This window comes from Haemorhous mexicanus, chromosome 6 (assembly GCF_027477595.1).
Source record: "Haemorhous mexicanus isolate bHaeMex1 chromosome 6, bHaeMex1.pri, whole genome shotgun sequence".
In the NCBI taxonomy this organism is placed as follows: domain Eukaryota; kingdom Metazoa; phylum Chordata; class Aves; order Passeriformes; family Fringillidae; genus Haemorhous; species Haemorhous mexicanus.
Window position 1 is genome coordinate 64,481,905 of NC_082346.1, and position 18,711 is coordinate 64,500,615.

The following is an 18,711-nucleotide window of genomic DNA, read 5'->3' on the forward strand; positions in this document are numbered from 1 at the left end:
AAACAGCAACCCTGAAATCCCAAATCAAACCCCAGGGGAGGAGCTCTTGCCTCGGTAATAAATAACTTCCCTGTAGAACCAACTTCTTAGGAACCAAAAGCAAACTTTAATAGTTCTGACAATAAAAGAATAGAACTGTACCACACGTCCTATGCACTATCATGGATAAATATGTACAGAAATACAGAGAAACTTCCTCCAGAACAGCTACAAAGTGACACTTTGTGCAGACAAACAGAAACGGTTCCTCACAGCACCCTTAACAGACCATAGCAGAAGTGCCCTTAACAGTGTCTGATAAAGCAAGTTAACACACTTTAATTATGTTCATGTAATTAAACAGTTAAACGAAGGGAGAAAACGTGGTTACATGTTAGAACTTCTTCAAGTACCTGAAATAAACTGCCTTTTGGACAAGCCTCGGCCATTTTAGTTGCGGCATCGCGTAAATTATCGTTTCCTCGGTGGTGACTAATGAAGAAGGGGGAAATAAGGCTTCATAAATGAGCTGGGAGTCGCTGGCTATGACAAACCAAAGCTCTGGGCTGCGGCAGTGCCGTATGTACACGGGGACAGGGACAGGCCACATCCATGCTGGCCCTGCCCGGCGGGGCCGCTGCCCTGCTCCCGGCGGGCTCGGGCGGCGATCCGAGGGGAGCCGGCGGTGCGGGGCCGGGACCCGCCGGGGCCGGGGCTCTCCCGGTTCCTAGAGCTGCTTCCTGTCGGAGCCCTCGGCGGGCTCGGCTCGCGGCGCGGGGAAGGCGTGGTGGTACAGGTGTCTGTGCGTGGCGGCCGCGCTGTACAGCTTGTACAAGGCCTGCGGGGAGAGACGGCACTGAGCAGCCCCTTCCCGAACCCGGGAATCCCCATCCCGGGGAATCTCAAACCCAGGGAATCTCAAACCTAGGGAATCCCAATCCCGGGGAATCCCAAACCCAGGGAATCCCGATCCCAGGGAATCCCAATCATAGGGAATTCTAATCCCAGAGAATCCCAAATCCAAGGAATTCCGATCCCAGGGAATCCCAAACCTGGGGAATCCTGATCCCAGGGAATCCCAAACCCAGGGAATCCCAATCCCATGGAATCCCAAACACATGGAATCCCAACTCCAGGGAATCCCAACTCCAGGGAATCCCAATCTCATGGAATCCCAAACCCAGGGAATCCCAATCCCATGGAATCCCAATCCCATGGAATCCCAAATCCATGGAATCCCAATCCATCCCCATCCCCCATGTGTTCTGTGCACCAGCAGGGTTGGGTCAAGCCCCAACACACAGAGGGCTCCAGCTCCAGGTTCAGGGCCTGAGGGAAGGGCTGGAGCTGGGCCAGGGCAGGTTTGGGTTGGATCTCAGGGAAGGTTCTTCCCCCAGAGGCTGCTGGCACTGCCCAGGCTCCCCAGGGAATGGGCACAGCCCCGAGGCTGCCAGAGCTCCAGGAGCTGCCAGGGATGCCCAGGGTGGGATTGTTGGGGCTGCCCTGGCTGATCCCTGTGGGTCCCTTCCAGCTCAGGGAATTCTGTGACTCTACAATTCCAATTTCCCAAGCACCTCATCCCCCCTGAGCTGCATCAATCATTCATTTGGACCATGAGTGAGGCAGCTGGGGTTGTTTTTCCCTGTTTTGGTTCCTGCAGCCTCAGCGTTTGCTTCACCCCCAGGCAGCTCTGGAACTGCCTCAGCCCGAGGGCTGGGGTGGCACAGCTCCTTGTCCCCTCATTTTCCTGCAGATGATGGGGATTTTCTCCTTCTGATTTTACTGCTTTCCTTCTGATTTTACCATTTTCTGTTTGTCCTGGAGCCAGCCCAGGCCCAGAACAGGCAGGAGCAGCTGCGGGGCTGCACTTCCCACAGGGAATTGACAGCACAGCAGCCACAGGGCTGGGTGACACCTGCCCCCACGGGGTGACAGGTGAGTGACACCCGTCCTGTCCCTCCCCGCCCCTTCCCCACCTTCATCCCAGAGCAAACAGCAGGAGGTGCCAGGACACGGCTCTGGCTGCAGAGCACTTGGTGTCACCAATTGTCACAGCTCTGACATTGCCATTTCAAATGAACTTGGGGTGGAAAAACCAACCCAAATCCCATCAGCTCCTGCTGGGACTGCTGGCAGGCCAGGACCAGCTCTGGAAGGGGTGGGAAGAGGCACCAGGACCCCACACACTGACAGGGGGATGAGTTCCTTGTGTGCTCAGGGGGTGAATGCAGCAGGAGAGGCTGAAGGGCAGTGAGGAGGAGGAGGGTGAGGATGAGATGCCTCCAGAGGTGTCCAAGAGGATGCTGATCCCATCCCAAATGGGCTTCTGGGAACAGAAGGGGTGGTTTGGGATTGTTTGGGAACACAGTGGACAGGCAGAGGAGACCTCACACAGCTTCTCTGCTTGTCTTTCCTGCAAGTTCACCTTCAAGCCCCATCCAGGTGACCCTGCAGCATCTTGTGCTGATTTTGGGGGTTTTGTGAGGCCAAACCAGTCCCACAGTGCTCAATTTTACATGACAGGGTTTGTTCAACACCCCACCCACAGCAAATCCTGTCTTCTGCCTCTTGGTACCCCTGAGGTACCACAGGACCACCCTGGCTGCTGGCAGGGATGAGGGATAAGGGATGAGCTGGTTTTTAACAGCTTCAATTTCTTCTGAAGAACTGCCCCCAGAACTCAGGGGCTCAGGAGGTGGCACTGCCAGCTGGAGCTGGAGGGCTTTGGGGACACAGGAAAACATGGAAATGTCTGGTGCCACACCTGGGCCAGGCTGGGGAGGCACTGGGATCCAGAGCTGCAATAAATAATGCCCACGTGCAGGAAATTTGTCTTTTTCTGGTTTAATCAGATCCTGGTGAGGCTTTGCCCAAGGAACATTCCAGAAGCTCACACTGGGATCCTGCAGGGCTGGGCAGGAGGAGCACAGGGAGCTGAGCTGGGCACACACAGAGCTGCTGTGGCTGTGATCATAAACCACAATCCCAGAATGGACTGCCTTGGGAGGGAGCCCCAAAAACCTAAATTTAGTTCCCATCCCACTGGAAAGGGCAGGGACACCTCCCCCTGTCCCAGGGTGTCCCAGTGTCCAGCCTGGCCTTGGACACTGCCAGGGATCCAGGGGCAGCCACAGCTGCTCTGGCAATTCCAGCCCAGCCAGGAATTCCCAGTTCCCAATCTCCCATCCATCCCTGCCCTCTGGCACTGGGAGCCATTCCCTGGCTCCTGTCCCTCTGTCCCTTGTCCCCAGTCCCTCTCCAGCTCTCCTGGAGCCCCTCCAGGCCCTGCCAGGGGCTCTGAGCTCTCCCTGGAGCCTTCTCCTCTCCAGGAGAACATTCCCAGCTCTCCCAGCCTGGCTCCAGCCCTTGGAGCAGCTCCTTGGCTCCTCTGGACTGGCTCCAGTAGCTCCAGGTCCTTCTGCTGCTGGAGCCCAGGGCTGGAGGCAGCTCTGCAGGTGGGGTCTCACCTGAGCGGGGCAGAATCTCCCTCTCCCATCCAGGTTTTCCTGTCCCTGGAAGGCCTGGGCAGGGAGCATTTCCCCTGAGAGCAGCTGCCCTGGGAGAGCAGGACTGCATTCCCTGTGCTGCCAGGGAGGGGCTGGGGATGGATGAACTCTGGGCTCTGCACCCAGCTCAGCTTGGGGTGGTTTTTCCCAAAAAATAACACCCCCAGCAATTCCAGCAGCACAGAGAGGTCTGCCCAGGCAGGGGGGCTCCTCAGCTGTCCCTGCCTGCACCTGCACCCTTGGTGCTCCAAAACAATCTGGGGTCTGGGTCTGACCTCCTGCCACAACAGGAACGTCCCCAAACAGAGCTGATGGGACAAAGATGAAAATTCCCATCGTGTCCTGACATTCCCCACCCAGATCTCTCTCCCACTTGGCTCCTGCAGTGCAGAGCCCACATCCACACCCTTCCCAGGCATCTGGAGCCCAGAGCCCATCCTCCAGCAGCCCAAAGGTGCTTCTGGGGCCAAGATGCTTTTCCCAGGAGCCCAGGGCCTGGCAGCATGCAGAGAGCAAGAGCCACTTACCTCATTGGTGCTTCCCTGGGAGAGGCATGGGGAAGGGGAGACAGAAAGAGAAAGAAACAGCTCTGTGGATCTCAGTGTCCATGGCAGCTCATCCCTGGGGTGTTCCCAGGGGGGCTCATCCCAGACTGGTCACCCCTCCCTGCTCTGTCCATCCCTCCCTCCTGCACCTGGTCCCACTCCCAGGGGACAGAGCTGCTGGCTCGTGGTGGCACAGTCACAGCAGCTCCCCTCTGCCACAAATCCTCCCTGGAGAACTTTCCCTCTGCTTGGAAAGCCACAGGGCCCGTGGGAGCCAGGAACAGCTCCAAGCACTTTGCCCTCTTTATTTTCCCCCAGCTGGACATGCTGCAAGTGGGCAGCACCTCCCTGCAGCCTGGCTCCTGCTCCTGCTGAACTCCCACTGCTCCTGCACCGGGATGGGATGGAACATTCCAGCACATCCCAAAGGCTCCTGGGCAGTGTCCCTGGGCAAAGGGACACTGCAGGGGGCAGGATGAATCCACCTGGGACAGCAGCACTGCCCAGCTCTGGGATGGAGGAACATCAGTGAATGCTGCCTCTCTTTCCCCCAAAGCTGCATGGCCAGCTGCAGCAGCTCAGGGAAGCAGGAATGTGCTTGTTCTCCATGAAAACCTCGGTGGTGGAGGAGAAGCAGGGAAGGAGAAGGGCCCTTCCTGCCAGAAATCAGGGCTGGGCTGGCTCCTGGGGGATGAGCTCCCACAGAGCAGGAGGGCACTGCAGCCTTTGGCTCTCTGGGCACATGGACCGTGCCCCTGGGTGGGGAGCAGGGCTCAGGGGGAGTCCTGGTGGGCTGGGCTTTCCCCTTCCTGCAGTGGGAAATCAGGGTCTGCTGCCAAAACCGGCACAGCCAAGACCTGGCCTCGACCTCTGGCAGAGCTGGGAGAGCCCAAATCCCTGCCCTGAAGCAGGGGAGAGCCCTGGCTGCTCCTCTGTGACAGCCACAGCCATGCACACACCAAGCACACACACCAGGATCCTCCCCAGGGCATCCCTTGGAGCTGCCCATCCCCACAAGGCTCCACAAAATCACATCTGCTGATGGGTAAGACAAGGAGGAAAGAAAAAGGCAGAACAAAAGAGCTTGCTGGGAGTTTTCTCAGATCTACAGAACTTGTTTTCCACACTGGACAGGAACTGGAGGCTCAGGGACGCAGCTCCAGCCTTGCTCACCCACCTGTGCTGCAGCCACAGGGCAGCCCCGTGACCTCCCCCTTACAACAAACTCCACAAACTGATCTGCAACAATTCCTGTGCCCCTCCTCTCCCCGTCTGGAAGCTCTGAGGAACAGATTAAAACTCCAATTAAAACTGACAAGGTGTTCCTGCACTGATCACAGCACAAGCAGCTGGATCTAACAACCCTAAAAACCAAAACCATCTCAAAGGGGGAAGAAAACCCCCAAGAAACTCAATGCTAAAAAACCCAACAAACCCAGCGGGGTGCAGGGAGGAAACTTTTTGTGCGATTTTTAAAACCAAAAGCTCTTTATCCTACCTGGTCCCACAAGGCTGCAGCCACTTGGTCTATTACAGCTCCCAGTTCTCTGTACTCCCCAGAGTATCTGATATAAGCCCAGGTACAGAGTGTGATTAGTGTCAAGCCCAGAATCATGTTGCACAGGCTGGCTATGATGTCCAAGCCAATGAAGCCGGTGACGCCGGCCAGCACGTAGGTGATGAAGATGACGACGAAGAGCGTGGCCGGGGTGCGGGCAGCGTGGAAGATGTTCTTGCTGTCGTTGTGTTTGATGTACTGGATGTAGAGCTCGTCGATCTCCGCCTCCAGCTGCTGCAGGTAGCGCCGGCTGAACTCCTCCCCTCCCATCTTCTTCACGCCCCGGAACAGCCGCACCGCCTCCTCCTTCAGCTCCGCGTGCTTGGCCTGCAGGTCGCTGGGGGCCAGGAAGGGCTTGTCCCCTCCACACACCTGCGGGGAAACACGGGGATGGCACTGCTGGCACGGGGAAATCATCCCTGAGATGGCACTGCTGGCACAGGGAAATCACTGCTGATACAGGGAAATCACTGCTGATACAGGGAAATCATCCCTGAGATGGCACTGCTGGCACAGGGAAATCATCCCTGAGATGGCACTGCTGGCACAGGGAAATCACTGCTGATACAGGGAAATCATCCCTGAGATGGCACTGCTGGCACGGGGAAATCATCCCTGAGATGGCACTGCTGGCACGGGGAAATCACTGCTGATACAGGGAAATCACTGCTGATACAGGGAAATCATCCCTGAAATGGCACTGCTGGCACAGGGAAATCATCCCTGAGATGGCACTGCTGATACAGGGAAATCATCCCTGAAATGGCACTGCTGGCACAGGGATATCATCCCTGAAATGGCACTGCTGGCACAGGGAAATCACTGCTGATAGAGGGAAACCATCACTGAAATGGCACTGCTGATACAGGAAATCACTGTTGGCATGGGGAAATCATCCCTAACACGGGGAAATCATCACTGAAATGTCCCTCCTTATACAGGGAAATCACTGCTGATACAGGGAAATCACTGCTGATACAGGGAAATCATCCCTGACATGGGGAAACCATCACTGACATGGCACTGCTGATACATGGAAATCATCACTGACATGGCATTGCTGATACATGGAAATGACTCCTGAACCATCACTCCTAACACAGGGAAACCACTCCTGACACAGGGAAGTCATCCCTGGAACATCACTCCTGACACGGGAAGGTCACTCCTGAAATGGCACTTCTGACACAGGAAAATCACTCCTGAACCATGGAAATCATCCCTGAATGTCACTCCTTATCCACTGTCACTCCTTATCATTCCTGAAACATCACTGCTGACACAAGGAAACCATTCCTGAACCAGGGAAATCACCCCTGGAATGGCACTGCTGAAACAGTGAACTCATCCTGAACTGTCACTCCTGACACAGGGAAATCTGAAATTAGGGTTAGGGATTAGGGGCTGGGGTTTGGGAAGGAATTCCTGGCTGGGAGGGTGGGCAGGCCCTGGCACAGGGTGCCCAGAGCAGCTGTGGCTGCCCCTGGATCCCTGGCAGTGCCCAAGGCCAGGCTGGATGGGACTGGAGCAGCCTGGGACAGTGGGAGGTGTCCCTGCCATGGCAGGGGTGGGACTGGATGGGATTTAAGGTCCCTTCCAGCCCAAACCACTCTGGGATTCCATCAATCTATGACAGGAGAGCCAGGAGACAAGGAGGGATAGGAGGGGACAGGAAGGGACACACTCAGCACCACCCACCTCTTCCATCCTCTTGCTGTAGGTATCTTTGGCAGTGGCAACTGCTGCTAAATTGTTGGCTTCTGCTGTGGCCTGCAAGGGCAAAAGGAACACAACATTTAGGGGCAGAAGGACAGGGTTAAGCTGTGCAAGTGGACACAGCCAGGACACAGCCAGGACACAGCCAGGACATGTGTGTGGCACCCAGAATCCTCCAACCAATCCCAAACAAGCTCATCCCATATTTACACATCCAAAAGCCTGCACGAAAAGAGGGTTCCTCCCCTCCAAGCCAGAGCTATGAAAACTTTGGCTTCAGCTGTGGGAACCAGCAAGGAAAGAGATAAAAGGCTCAGCCACAAATAAACAGCTCCAGCTGCAACCCCCAGCTGGCTCTGGCAGCCACTTCCATGTGTCACCTCCCTGTGTGGCCCCAAGGATGTCATTCACCTGCAGGGAATCATTCAGCTGAGCTGGCTGGGGCTGTGTGAGCCAGCAATTCCCCACAGCCCTTCCCAGGTGTGATTCCTCAGCCAGGTCAGGCTCCTGATGGCAAACTCTTCCCAAAGTGCTGCTCCTTGGGTGGTTACACTCAGGCATTTGGAATGAAGTCCCAGCAGTCCCACTGTGCTGGACACCTCTGCCAATTCCTGGGAATTAATGGCAATTCCAGTGCAGGAATTCCCAGAGCTCCCACTCACCTGCAGCATGGACTTGGGGTGTGGCAGCTCCTCCCCTTGGTAGATCTTTATGTAGGCCTGGAAAAGAGCAGGGAAAAGGGAATCATGTGGAATGCAGCACCCAGGAGCAACAGCAGCCACCCCCACCCAGCTCCAGACAGGATTTAGAAGCAGGGAAGAGGAGGATGTTCCAGCAAAAGATGGCTTTGGTCAGAAAATGCCACTCCTTGGGTGGCCTGGGTCAGTCCCTGGAGGCTCTCCCTCCTCCACTCACTCCCAGTCTCCCTCCCAAAGGACCTGCACCTACCTCTGTCCTTTCCCTGCAGGAGCAGGAGCCAAGGTAGCCCTGGAGAGGAGGTGGTGAGAATTACTCACCAATGTCTCTCATGGAAATGTCCCAGTAGCCATGACAACAAAAATAAGCTTTTTCCAAAGGCAACTGGAATACAGCCCTCAGCTTATCCCCCTCGAGCCCTCGATTCTCCAGGAAAGGAAAACAGCTCCTCCCACTCTCTGGGCTCCCTGTGTGGTCAAATCCATGACCATGACCAGGAGGTGTTTGCCCTCTGCTGCAGAGGGTCAGGACTGTCACTGCTGCCCTGCCTGCTGCTGCTTTCCCCTTGAGCAAAATTCCCCAGAGGAATAAATCCACTTTCTCTGAAATAAGCACCTTGAAATATTCCACAAGGCCTCGACAGGTGATGTGGTTTCCATTGATCTCCTTAATGTCCAGGTTCTCTGGACTGAGAAGCCAAGGAATCAAAATCTTCAAGTTCTTGATGAACTCATCGTCTATTTCTGGGGAAAAAAAAAAGAAAAAAGAGGCATCACAGAGTCCCAGAAGCATCACAGAGTCCCAGAATAGTTTGGGTTGGAAGGGACATGAAAGACCATCGTGTTCCAGTCCCCTGCCACGGAAGGTTCTTCCCCCAGAGGGTGGAAGGAACAGGCTCCACAGGGAATGGGCACAACCCCAAGGCTGCCCAGAGCTCCAGGGGGATCTGGACAAAGCTCTCAGGGATGCACAGGGTGGGATTTCTGGTGTTTCCATTAAATTTAACTGTGTAGGACTGAAGGCAGAAAAAACCAATGCAACAGCCAGGAATTTGGAAGGTATGGAAAGCAGGGAAAATCCCCCACATTTCTTCTATCAGAGCACAAAAAGCTGAGTACAGCTCTGAGGCAACAAGAAATTTGTGAAAATTGTGTCAAGAAGCTGCTGACAGCTCCTGTCTGCACACAGCACTTGTTCCACACTCCTCAGCACCTGAGATTAAGGGGGAGCTCCAAGGCTCAGCTCAGTTCCCACCAGCACATCTCCCTCCTGCTGCCCTGCTGTCCCTCCTGCTTTGCACAGAGTCTGCCAGCAGAGCAAGTCTGAGCCAGACAAAACCAGGGGAAAACTCACATCTTTGCCTGCTAATTTATTTGAAGTAGCTAATGGTCCACTTTATTGCTAAGATTGCAGCAGTCTGGAACCAGCCACACTGCTGAGGAGTTCACAACAAACACCTAAAAATATCCCCAGCACGTGGCTCCTTTTGGGGTGGAGAATCTCACCACAGCTCTTCTCTCCTTCTCTCTTTTTTTAACCTGCTGAACCAAGCCTGCCCTGTAGGGAAACCACTGATCAGATAAGTCAGGCAGATTAAATATTCCCTGGAAAGCTTTTCAAAGGGAAATAACTGTTGTGAGAGCTTGTGGAACCAGCCTTCCACCCACCACAAGCAGCAGATTGCAGCAGCCAGGCTCTGCCTGTGCAGGTGAGGCACAGGAATTCACTGCAGCTTTAACACCACATCCACAAACATCCAGTGCCATCCCTGCCCTTCCCAGTTTTCCTGTCACTGGGTGTTGCCAGTAGCTCTCAGGCCTTGTCAGCCCCCCACACCTTTTCTCCCTCACATTTGTCTGCTGCACTGGGGGGAAGCAGAAGGGAGTGTGAACAGCACTGGGAGGAGGATCCACCTCCTCTCCCAGAAGTTTTTTCATGGAAAATACTTTTGGGGGTTTCAGGAACAAGCAGTCTGCCAGGGTTTCTAAGGAATCTGGGTAGAAAGCAGAGCTTTGCCTTTGTACCTTTCAGTTTTCCATCGAAATTGGGGTTGGTGGCGACCTTGAGGCCGGGGTGAGGTAAGAGGAAGCAGGAGATTTTGGTGAAGCAGGAGTGGATGTGCTTCCTGACATTCTGCAGCTCCTCGTGCTGATTGCCTGACACCTGTGGAGACAACGAAGCACAGAATATCCTGAGCTGGGTGTGCCCACAAGGATCAGAGTCCAGCTCCTGGCCCTGCACAGACAATCCCCCCCCTGGGCATCCCTGGCAGTGCTGTCCAAACCCCCCTGGAGCTCTGGCAGCCTTGGGAATGTCACCATTCCCTGAAGAGCCTGGGCAGCATCCTCTGGGGGAAGAACCCTTCCCCAGTATCCAATTCCACTCCCCTGGCACAGCTCCAGCTGCTCCCTCAGGTTCTCACAGTGGTCACCAGAGAGAAGAGCTTGGTGCTGCCCATCTACTTCCCACAGTTTGGGGCCAGTGAGTTTCCTTCTGATAGGAATGCTGGGATAAAGCTGGCAGGAGCACAGGGTACTCCACACTCTGGGGGAAAGGAGAAGATTCCATAGGCATGAGGACAAAGAGAAGGAACTGGAGTATCTCTGACCACATGCCCTGGAGCATGTTATTATCATCTGGAAAATGCACATGTCCATGGATGACTGGAATACAAAAACATTTGGGATTTCCCACTAGGGCCTTGCATATAATTAGGTCTCTCCACTACCAGATCATCCATGCATTTCCTGACTGATCCCAAGCAGCCCTTGCCCATCATTTTGTTTGTACAACTCCCTAATTACTAAAGCATCATTCCCAGTCTCTTGGGAATCTGCTGACTCCCAGTGCTTTGGACTCTCCCAGAGTCCCAGGGAGCTGGGCTTGGGCAGAACCCTGAACATGGCAAGGAAATTCACCCTCCCCAAAAGCCTCCTCTGGGAAATTCACCCTCCCCAAAAGCCTCCTCTGGGAAATTCACCCTCCCCAAAAGCCTCCTCTGGCATTTCAAGGCACTGAGTGTGACCATAACCAGCACTGCAGCTCACACCTGACCTCCAGTGCTGAGGCCACCCAGCTGAACAGGAAAATTATGGAATCACAGCGTGGATCAGGGTGGAAAGGACCTTAAAGATCATCCCTGTCATGGGCAGGGACACTTCCACTCTCCAGAACCAAGAGCAGGCAAAGCATACCTTCAGCCTCTTCTCCAAAAATCTTGCACCACCATCAGATCCATAGGAGAATTCATAAGGGAAGCTCCAGTCACGAACAAGGAATATAAGGGACTGGAAAACACACCAACAGTGGGGTCAGTGACCTGCTGCTCTGAGCCCACAGCACCCTCTGCACCCTCACCCTCACTTCCCACCCCAAAACCTGGCCCTGAGTCTCTCCCCAGCTCCAGCAGCATCTCCCACCTTTCCTGGTGGAAATGAGAGGTCCCAGGGTGCAGGGACTGAGACCACTCCACTGTCCCACCTCCCCCCAAACTGCTGCAACCAGTTTGAGTCCCTGGCTGGGAGAACATCATCAATCACCCAAAGTGCCCAAGAAAAGGGATTGCTGCTCACCAGGACAAAAGGCAGCAAGCTCCCTAATTCCAGCCACATTTAGTTCCATCCTATGGGAATTCTACAGGCTCATTTTTTCAGCCTTTTTCACTGGGCAGCCTTCCAGACAGACTTTTAATGAGAAGCAGATGCAGAGCAATGAGGGTGAATAAGAAATCATTGGCTTTTGTAATCTTTATTGAGGCATTCAAAGTTTCTGGGCAATAAATAAATAAATACCAGAACGGTCAACTTTGAATCTTTAAAAAAAAAAAAAAAAAAGGTTTTCAGAAAAAAATCAGGTCTCCACTGTCTGATCTGTACAAGATTCCATGTAGGAAATAAAGGGTTTGGAGGGGGAAGTCCTGAATGCCAAAGCCCAGGAGGGCCTGGCAGAGGTGCCAGGGTTCCTCTCAGGAACAGGGATAAGCAGGTCAGCAAGTGGAACCCATTTCATTGGAATTTCCCTAAATTTATCTATGTTTAGAACAAAAATCTAACGGAGGGAGGGGAAATATTCCTGCTATTTCTCTTCCATAAAACATCAGAAAAAGTTAAAAAAAGAGGAGAGAACAGTGAGTTGGCCTTTTTGAATTGCAGGAGAAGCCACAGTGAGTGCACCCAGCGAGCTGGTTCAGGACATGCTGTTCTCAAACACCAGGAGATGCTTCAGAGACATGCCCATGCTTAGGACTTTTCCACAAACACATTATGCACGCCTTGAATTGGGAATTATTATTTTTTCCTCCTCAAGTAAAATTGTTCCAGACAGGCTGTGTTTACCACTGCCTTTGTGAAGGGCCAGCCTCTGCTGAGGGCTCCTCAGTGTGAGGAGAGGAGGGAGACAAAGGGAAATGTGAATTTTCCACTGCCAAGTCTCACTTCCCTTCCAGCAGGATCAGTGCCACTGCAGTTTATTCACCATCACACTTGGAGAATCCCAGGATAGTTTGGGCTGGAAGGGACCTTAAAGCTGCCATGGCAGGGACACTTCCACCATCCCAGGTTGTTCCTAACCCTGTCCAGCCTGGCCTTGGACACTCCCAGGGATCCAGGGGCAGCCACAGCTTCTCTGAGAAAACTCTGCCAGGGCCTCCCCACCCTCGTTTTTCCTGCTTCTAATCAACACTGTCACATTTAAAACATGTTCTGCAGGAAGCAGCCCATGCTGGATGCAGACAGGAGATCATTCCTCACCTGGCCACAGCACCACTGACCCCTCTGCCACATCTGCCACATCTGTCACACCCACAAGGGTTCCCAGCTTCGTTTGATAATTTCCCCCTGATCATTAATGAAGATGACATTGAATCAGGGAGAGCCTGGGGGGATCCCAAGGAAACACTTCTGAAGGATGATGATTCCCCACAGTTAGTTCCAATTAGTTCAGCGTGCTCTGGCATCTATCAGTTAATGAGTTTTTAATCCATTAACTATGGATTAAACCAGACAATGCTGACTTCATTTGCTTTCCATCAGCATCCTGGAGAGATAAGGCTGACAGAAGGCAATGCATCATGGTGAGAGTTACCTTTATCAACCCAGCTCGTGGTCTTTCAAAAACTGATAATGGGATTGTCTGACAAGACTCACCATCCACAAACTGTGCCTCGACAGCAATTACAGTGTTTGGGAGAATCAGAGCCTCTTCCCCAGCCCTAATGATTTAAGCATGTTTAAGTCTCCCCTCACAGCCTCCTTTTCACTGATGGAGTAGGAAGTATCTCAGTTTCACTGGAATATTTGGCTACATTATCCCCACAGTCTTTAAATAAGGAGCAGGAATATTTATTTAATGTCTGGTTTTTTGCTGTACCATGTTACAACATTCTTCAAGCTCTCTCCTGTCATATTTTTTTACCATAGATATTTTTAGTTTTACCATTTATCACAGCAGAATCCAATAGTCAATTTGTCCATCTGTTGTACTTTTTAACCTTTTAGTTCCACTTCCTGACCACAGACACCTTATAAACCCCCTAGTCCTTCCAGGACAACAATTCTCTTTTTATGTGGGAAAGCAAATGTGAAATCTCATTCCCAATTCCTCTTTGGATTTTTCCAGCATGCTTTGTTCTCTGCTGGTTTTTACTTTAGGAAGTTCACAAACCCTCACCCAACCTAATCAAAACACTCCTGTGTCTCTAAAAACAGGAACCAACCTCACCTACTGGGAATGCCCAATGCTCTCCCTTTTCTTAACACCAGCTTTTCACAGGCTGGGGAGCAGAAGGATGAACAGATGTCCCTAATTTAAAGTTAAAACCCCACTTACACCGAGTTTTCCCAGAGCTCTGCTAATCCTTATCCTTTCATTTGGTCAGGAGCAGGGATTGCCAGGGCAGGTGAGTTCAAACCTCTCAGAACAAAGGCTGCCCAGAGTTCCTGACTACAGAGTGTGACAAACCAGCTGCTTTCCAAGCCTGGCAGGACAGGGCAGAGCTCATGGGAAGGAGGGAAGAAAGAGGGATGTTGGATGGGTTTGGGAGCAAGGAAGCACAAAGCCCTTCCTTGGAGCAGCTGAGCCGATCCCCAGGCAGTCCCATCTCCTCCCACGCTGCAAACTGCAGTGACACCTCGTGGTGAAGCCAGCGGGCTCCGGGACACCCGAGCTGGCCAGGATCCTCGGACTCACCTGGAAAGGCTTCTGGAATGTCTCCTCCATGGCCAGCCGGCCATACTCGGTGAAAAGCTGGAAGGAGAAGGAAAGGAAAGGACAGGACAGTGAGTTTGTCACTGTGGGACACAGGGGCACCAGCACCGAGCTCTGTGACAGGGACAGGACCAGGGAAAGGCTGGAGCTGAGCCAAGCCAGCTGGCTCTTCTCCAAAAATCCTGCACCACCATCAGGTCCATAGGAGAATTCCTAAGGGAAGCTCCAGTCACAAACAAGGAATAGAAGGGACTGGAAAACACCCAACAGTGGGGTCAGTGACCTGCTGCTCTGAGCCCACAGCACCCTCTGCACCCTCACTTCACACCACACCAAAACCTGGCCCTGAGTCTCTTCCCGGGGTCAGGATGGATTTCAGGAAAGGTTCCTCCCCCAGTGGTGCTGGCACTGCCCAAGCTCCCCAGGGAATGGTGACATTCCCGAGGCTGCCAGAGCTCCTGGGGGGTTTGGACAGCACTGCCAGGGATGCCCAGGGTGGGGTTGCTGGGGGTCTGGGCAGGGCCAGGAGCTGATCAATGATCCCTGTGGGTCCCTGGAGGGAACTCTCTGATTCCCTGGAGCAGCAAGGGGAGTTTATGAGTGAGCACTACCAGCACCACGTGCAGAGCTGGACACAAAGAGGCTCTGGGCTCCCAGCTCCCATCCCAGAGGCACAGGGAGCTGCTGTGGAACCATCACCCTGCTGAGCTCTCATGTCAGAGATCCCAGCCTGGAGCTTCTGGCTGCCTAATCTGTGGAAAATGGCTCAGATCAGCTGCTTGCTGCTGGTTTCAGACCAACCAGAAACTTCTCGTGCTCCAGGGGCTGCTGGAGCCCTGCTCCCTGCAAACACTCCAGGAAGGAAAGGAAATGAATTCAGAAATAAGTACTTTCCCTGCAAACCCCTGCTGTGCAAAGACTCTAAAATCAGCCTAGCAGCAAGGTTTGAAGGCTCTCCAGTCTCTCTGCACTCTAATTTCTAACTGAAGGCACAATAATGTGTTTCACAGATGCCTAAAAATGGGTCAACTTGTTAAACAGTCATGGCTTAAAACCCAAACTGAAAGATCAGAGCTACACTGAATAAATTCAGTGTTAAAGAAGTGTTATTGTTAATAATATTTATGGACTGAGATAATTCAAAAGTATTCAAATGCTGATTTTTTCAGCTGGACTTTTGCTTTTCTTTCCTTTCCCTAAGCTCCTGGAAAAACCTACTTAATTAATCAACCAATCAATCAATCAATCAACTGAACAGAAGAGAAAGCAGGAGGTAATTCTAGGAAATAGGCAGGACACCTGTGTCACAAAAATCCCATTAGCTGCTTGTCTCCAACAGTCAGGGATGGAATCACCCTTAGAGGGTCACCTGTACCGAGCCAGCACCAGATGGCAACACCCAGGCTGCTAATTCACAACCCCAGAATAAAACCCCAGGATGGTTTGGGTGGGCAGGGACCTGAAATCCCACCCAGTTCCAACCCCTGCCATGGGCAGGGACCCTTTCCACTATCCAAGGCTGCTTCTCATCCAAGCTGGCCTTGGACACTTCCAGGGATGAGGCAGCCACAGCCTCTCTGGGAAACCTGTGCCAGGGCCTCAGAGGCAGAAATTCCTTCCCAGTATTCCACCTAGCCCTGCCCTCCAGGAGTGGAAGCCATTCCCTGTGGTCCTGTCACTCCAGGCCCTTGTAAACAGCCACAATTAGGTTACTCCAAAGCTTCTCTTACCTGCAAGTGCTGCAGATCATCCTCCTGCACATTCTGGGACAAGTTATAAACCTGCATTTAAATAAAAAACCAACTTCAGATGACTCAGAACAGCCTGTCCTTGGGGCTAACACATGGTTGGTGTGGCTAAAGCCTGTGACATCCCCACGGGGACACGGGCAAGGCCCAGGTGGTGCTGGCACAAGTGGCAGGAAGGGAAGCCCTGACAGGCTCTGTAGCTCCTGGGGCTGAACTCCTCCAGCTCAGAGCTTTCTTACCTGGATGGAGCTGATCATGGTGCTGAGGGCAAACACGGTGGCAGAGTCCCTGAGGGTGGACTGGCTGTCAAAGGTGCCCTGGGTGTCCATCAGCAGCACCGCGACCTGCGGGGCACAGAGCTCCTGTCAGCACCCCCACGGGGGCAGTGGCAGCTGGGGGACTGTGCTGGGGCCTCACTGCTTCTGCCTCAGCCTCCTCACTGGTGGGGGACAAAGGAAAAGCTCATCCCCAGCCACTCCTGACAGCAGGGTGACTCCAGCAGGCAGCAAAATGAATGCTCTGCAAGGCAGTGGGGGAAGTGCTCTGCTCCTCAGACACCTGCTGTCAGTGCAGAGGAGGCTCTGCTGAGTCTGCACCAGAAACCAAACACAAACTGCACCTTCAGAACCCAAACACACCCAGCCAGCGTCAGGAATCACACCCTGAATGCCTCGGTGTCACCTGGGTGCCATGCCCTGCGTTGAAGCGCAGAAAAATACAAATATTCCTGGCAGGATGCTCCAAAACCACTGTGACAGCTCTGAATGAAGAAACTCCACTTTACAACTCCTACTCTAGGAAAGAGAAGGAGTTTGCAAGGACATGAGATTCAAGATTTTTGGGACTAATACAGAAATAAACTCTGGGATGCCCAGAATTAAAGGGACACTTGGATACAACATCACCTCACTGTGTTAAACCCATCTTTAACATGTGTTTTTCACAGAGGTGGGTACAACTTCCCAGTGGTTCTACAGACTGCCAATTACACAGAAGTTTTTACAGCACTTCCATAAATGCCTCTCATGCAAAACCACCACATTCCACCCCTCAGCTCTGTGAAATACCCAGGCCAAAAATTATTATCAAAATTACATTCTTTAAAAATATTTTTACATCACTTCCCTCACTTACTAAAATAGAGACACAGTACTGAAAACCTTCCCTAAGGAAGGTTTGGACAACCACCTAAGACAAGGCAGGAGAGTCTCAAAAGCTGGAAAATGAGGGAAATGAGCTGGCAGCAGCAGAGACACACACACACCTTGGTGCCATCAGGCTTGTCCACCAGGAACACCTCGCTCCATATCTGAATCCCGGTCGTCTCCCGCTCGGAGCCGCCCCTCCAGGAGAAACCAGTCAGGGGCTCGTTGTAATCCCCAACCCAGTCCACTGCCTCCTGCAGGGGGGAACACAAGCACTTGCTGGAGGTGGCAAAAAGGGTTAAGAACCCCAGAAGAGTTTTTTCCTTCCTTTTACTGTCAAGGCGCCTCAAATCCTGGGGTCAGTTTTGGGCTCAACAAAAACATGGAGGGGCTGGAGAGTGTCCAGGGAAGGGAATGGAGCTGGGAAGGGTCTGGAGCCCCAGGAGGGGCTGAGGGAGCTGGGAAGGGGCTGGAGCCCCAGGAGAGGCTGAAGGCGCTGGGAAAGGGCCTCAGCCTGGAGAAAAGGAGGCTCAGGGGGGACCTTCACAGCTCCCTGATGGGAGATGGCAGCCAGGTGGGAATTGGGTTCTGCTCTCAGGGAAAAAGCAGCAGCAAAAGAGGAAACAATCTGAAGTTACACCAGGGAAGGTTGGGGTTGGATATTAGGAACATTTTTTTCACTGGAAGGGTGGTCACACATTGGAACAGGCTGCCCTGGGCAGGGGTGAAGTCCCCATCCATGGAAGTGTTGAAAAGACACGGATAAGACACCTGAGGATATGGTTCACTGTGAGTAAGGTGATGCTGGGTTAGCAGCTGGATTCAAGGATCTTACAGGGATTTTCCAGCCTAAATGATTCTGTGATTCAGGGCAGCAGATGTGAACATTCCTGCTCCAAAGTCCAAAAGCAACTTCTGCCTGGGGAAGGATCTGCTCTGCTTTATTTTGTGAAGCCCACACTCATGAGAGCCTTGAGCATTCCCAGAGCACCAAATCCTGCCCAGCTCATCCCTGAGCAGCACATGGGAGCAAGGAGGAACAGCAGGCCTGGGAAGGGCCCCCTGAGCTGCAGCCTTACCTTGTTGTACATGTAGCGCAGCATGAAGTCCATCAGGAATGATTTTCCTTTCCTGAAAGCTCCAGCCACAGACACAGCCACCACCTCCTTATCTCTGACAGCCTCGGAGAGCAGGATGCGGTTCAGGGCGGCCTCGTCCAGCTCAAAGGAGTGGTCATCTTTGACAATGAGCACCTGCACTGGCCCTGCCTTCCTCACTGACTCCTCCTCCTCAGAGCTCCACTCGTAAGTCTTGTCTGCAAAACTGCCTGTGAGAACAGGGAAAATGAGAGGGGTTTGGTGCCCTCCTCTGCACTGTGAGGGGGCAGGGATCTTGTGATTGTGGGGGTCCCAGATGAAGGAAGGAATGATGCATCTGACTCCGTGTTCTCAGAAGGCTCATTTATTATTTTAAGATACTATACTATATTAAAGAATACCAAACTAAACCATGCTAAAAAATACAGAAAGGATACTCACAGAAGGCTAAAAAGATAATAATGAAAACTCCTAACTCTCTCCAGTCCTGACACAGCTTGGCCCTGATTGGCCAAAG

General features: G+C 52.9%; 1 protein-coding gene across 2 annotated transcripts in view; it reads right to left on the minus strand.

Annotated features, from left to right (window-relative positions):
* Positions 1-83: 83 nt before the first annotated feature.
* Positions 84-18,711, minus strand: part of ATL1 (atlastin GTPase 1) — a 30,426-nt gene continuing 11,798 nt past the window's right edge. The window contains exons 2-14 of one of the 2 annotated variants that reach the window (XM_059850689.1): positions 18,177-18,424; positions 17,217-17,351; positions 16,192-16,296; positions 15,935-15,985; positions 14,187-14,243; positions 11,195-11,287; positions 10,025-10,163; positions 8,616-8,743; positions 7,967-8,023; positions 7,287-7,358; positions 5,529-5,960; positions 4,013-4,027; positions 84-817 (exon numbers count right to left, since the gene is read on the minus strand). In XM_059850689.1, the coding sequence (XP_059706672.1) occupies positions 707-817; positions 4,013-4,027; positions 5,529-5,960; positions 7,287-7,358; positions 7,967-8,023; positions 8,616-8,743; positions 10,025-10,163; positions 11,195-11,287; positions 14,187-14,243; positions 15,935-15,985; positions 16,192-16,296; positions 17,217-17,351; positions 18,177-18,424 (1,643 nt within the window). In that variant the 3' untranslated portion in view covers positions 84-706. The remainder of the gene's footprint in view (positions 818-4,012; positions 4,028-5,528; positions 5,961-7,286; positions 7,359-7,966; positions 8,024-8,615; positions 8,744-10,024; positions 10,164-11,194; positions 11,288-14,186; positions 14,244-15,934; positions 15,986-16,191; positions 16,297-17,216; positions 17,352-18,176; positions 18,425-18,711) is intronic. The other variant, XM_059850690.1, reaches the window with a different exon arrangement.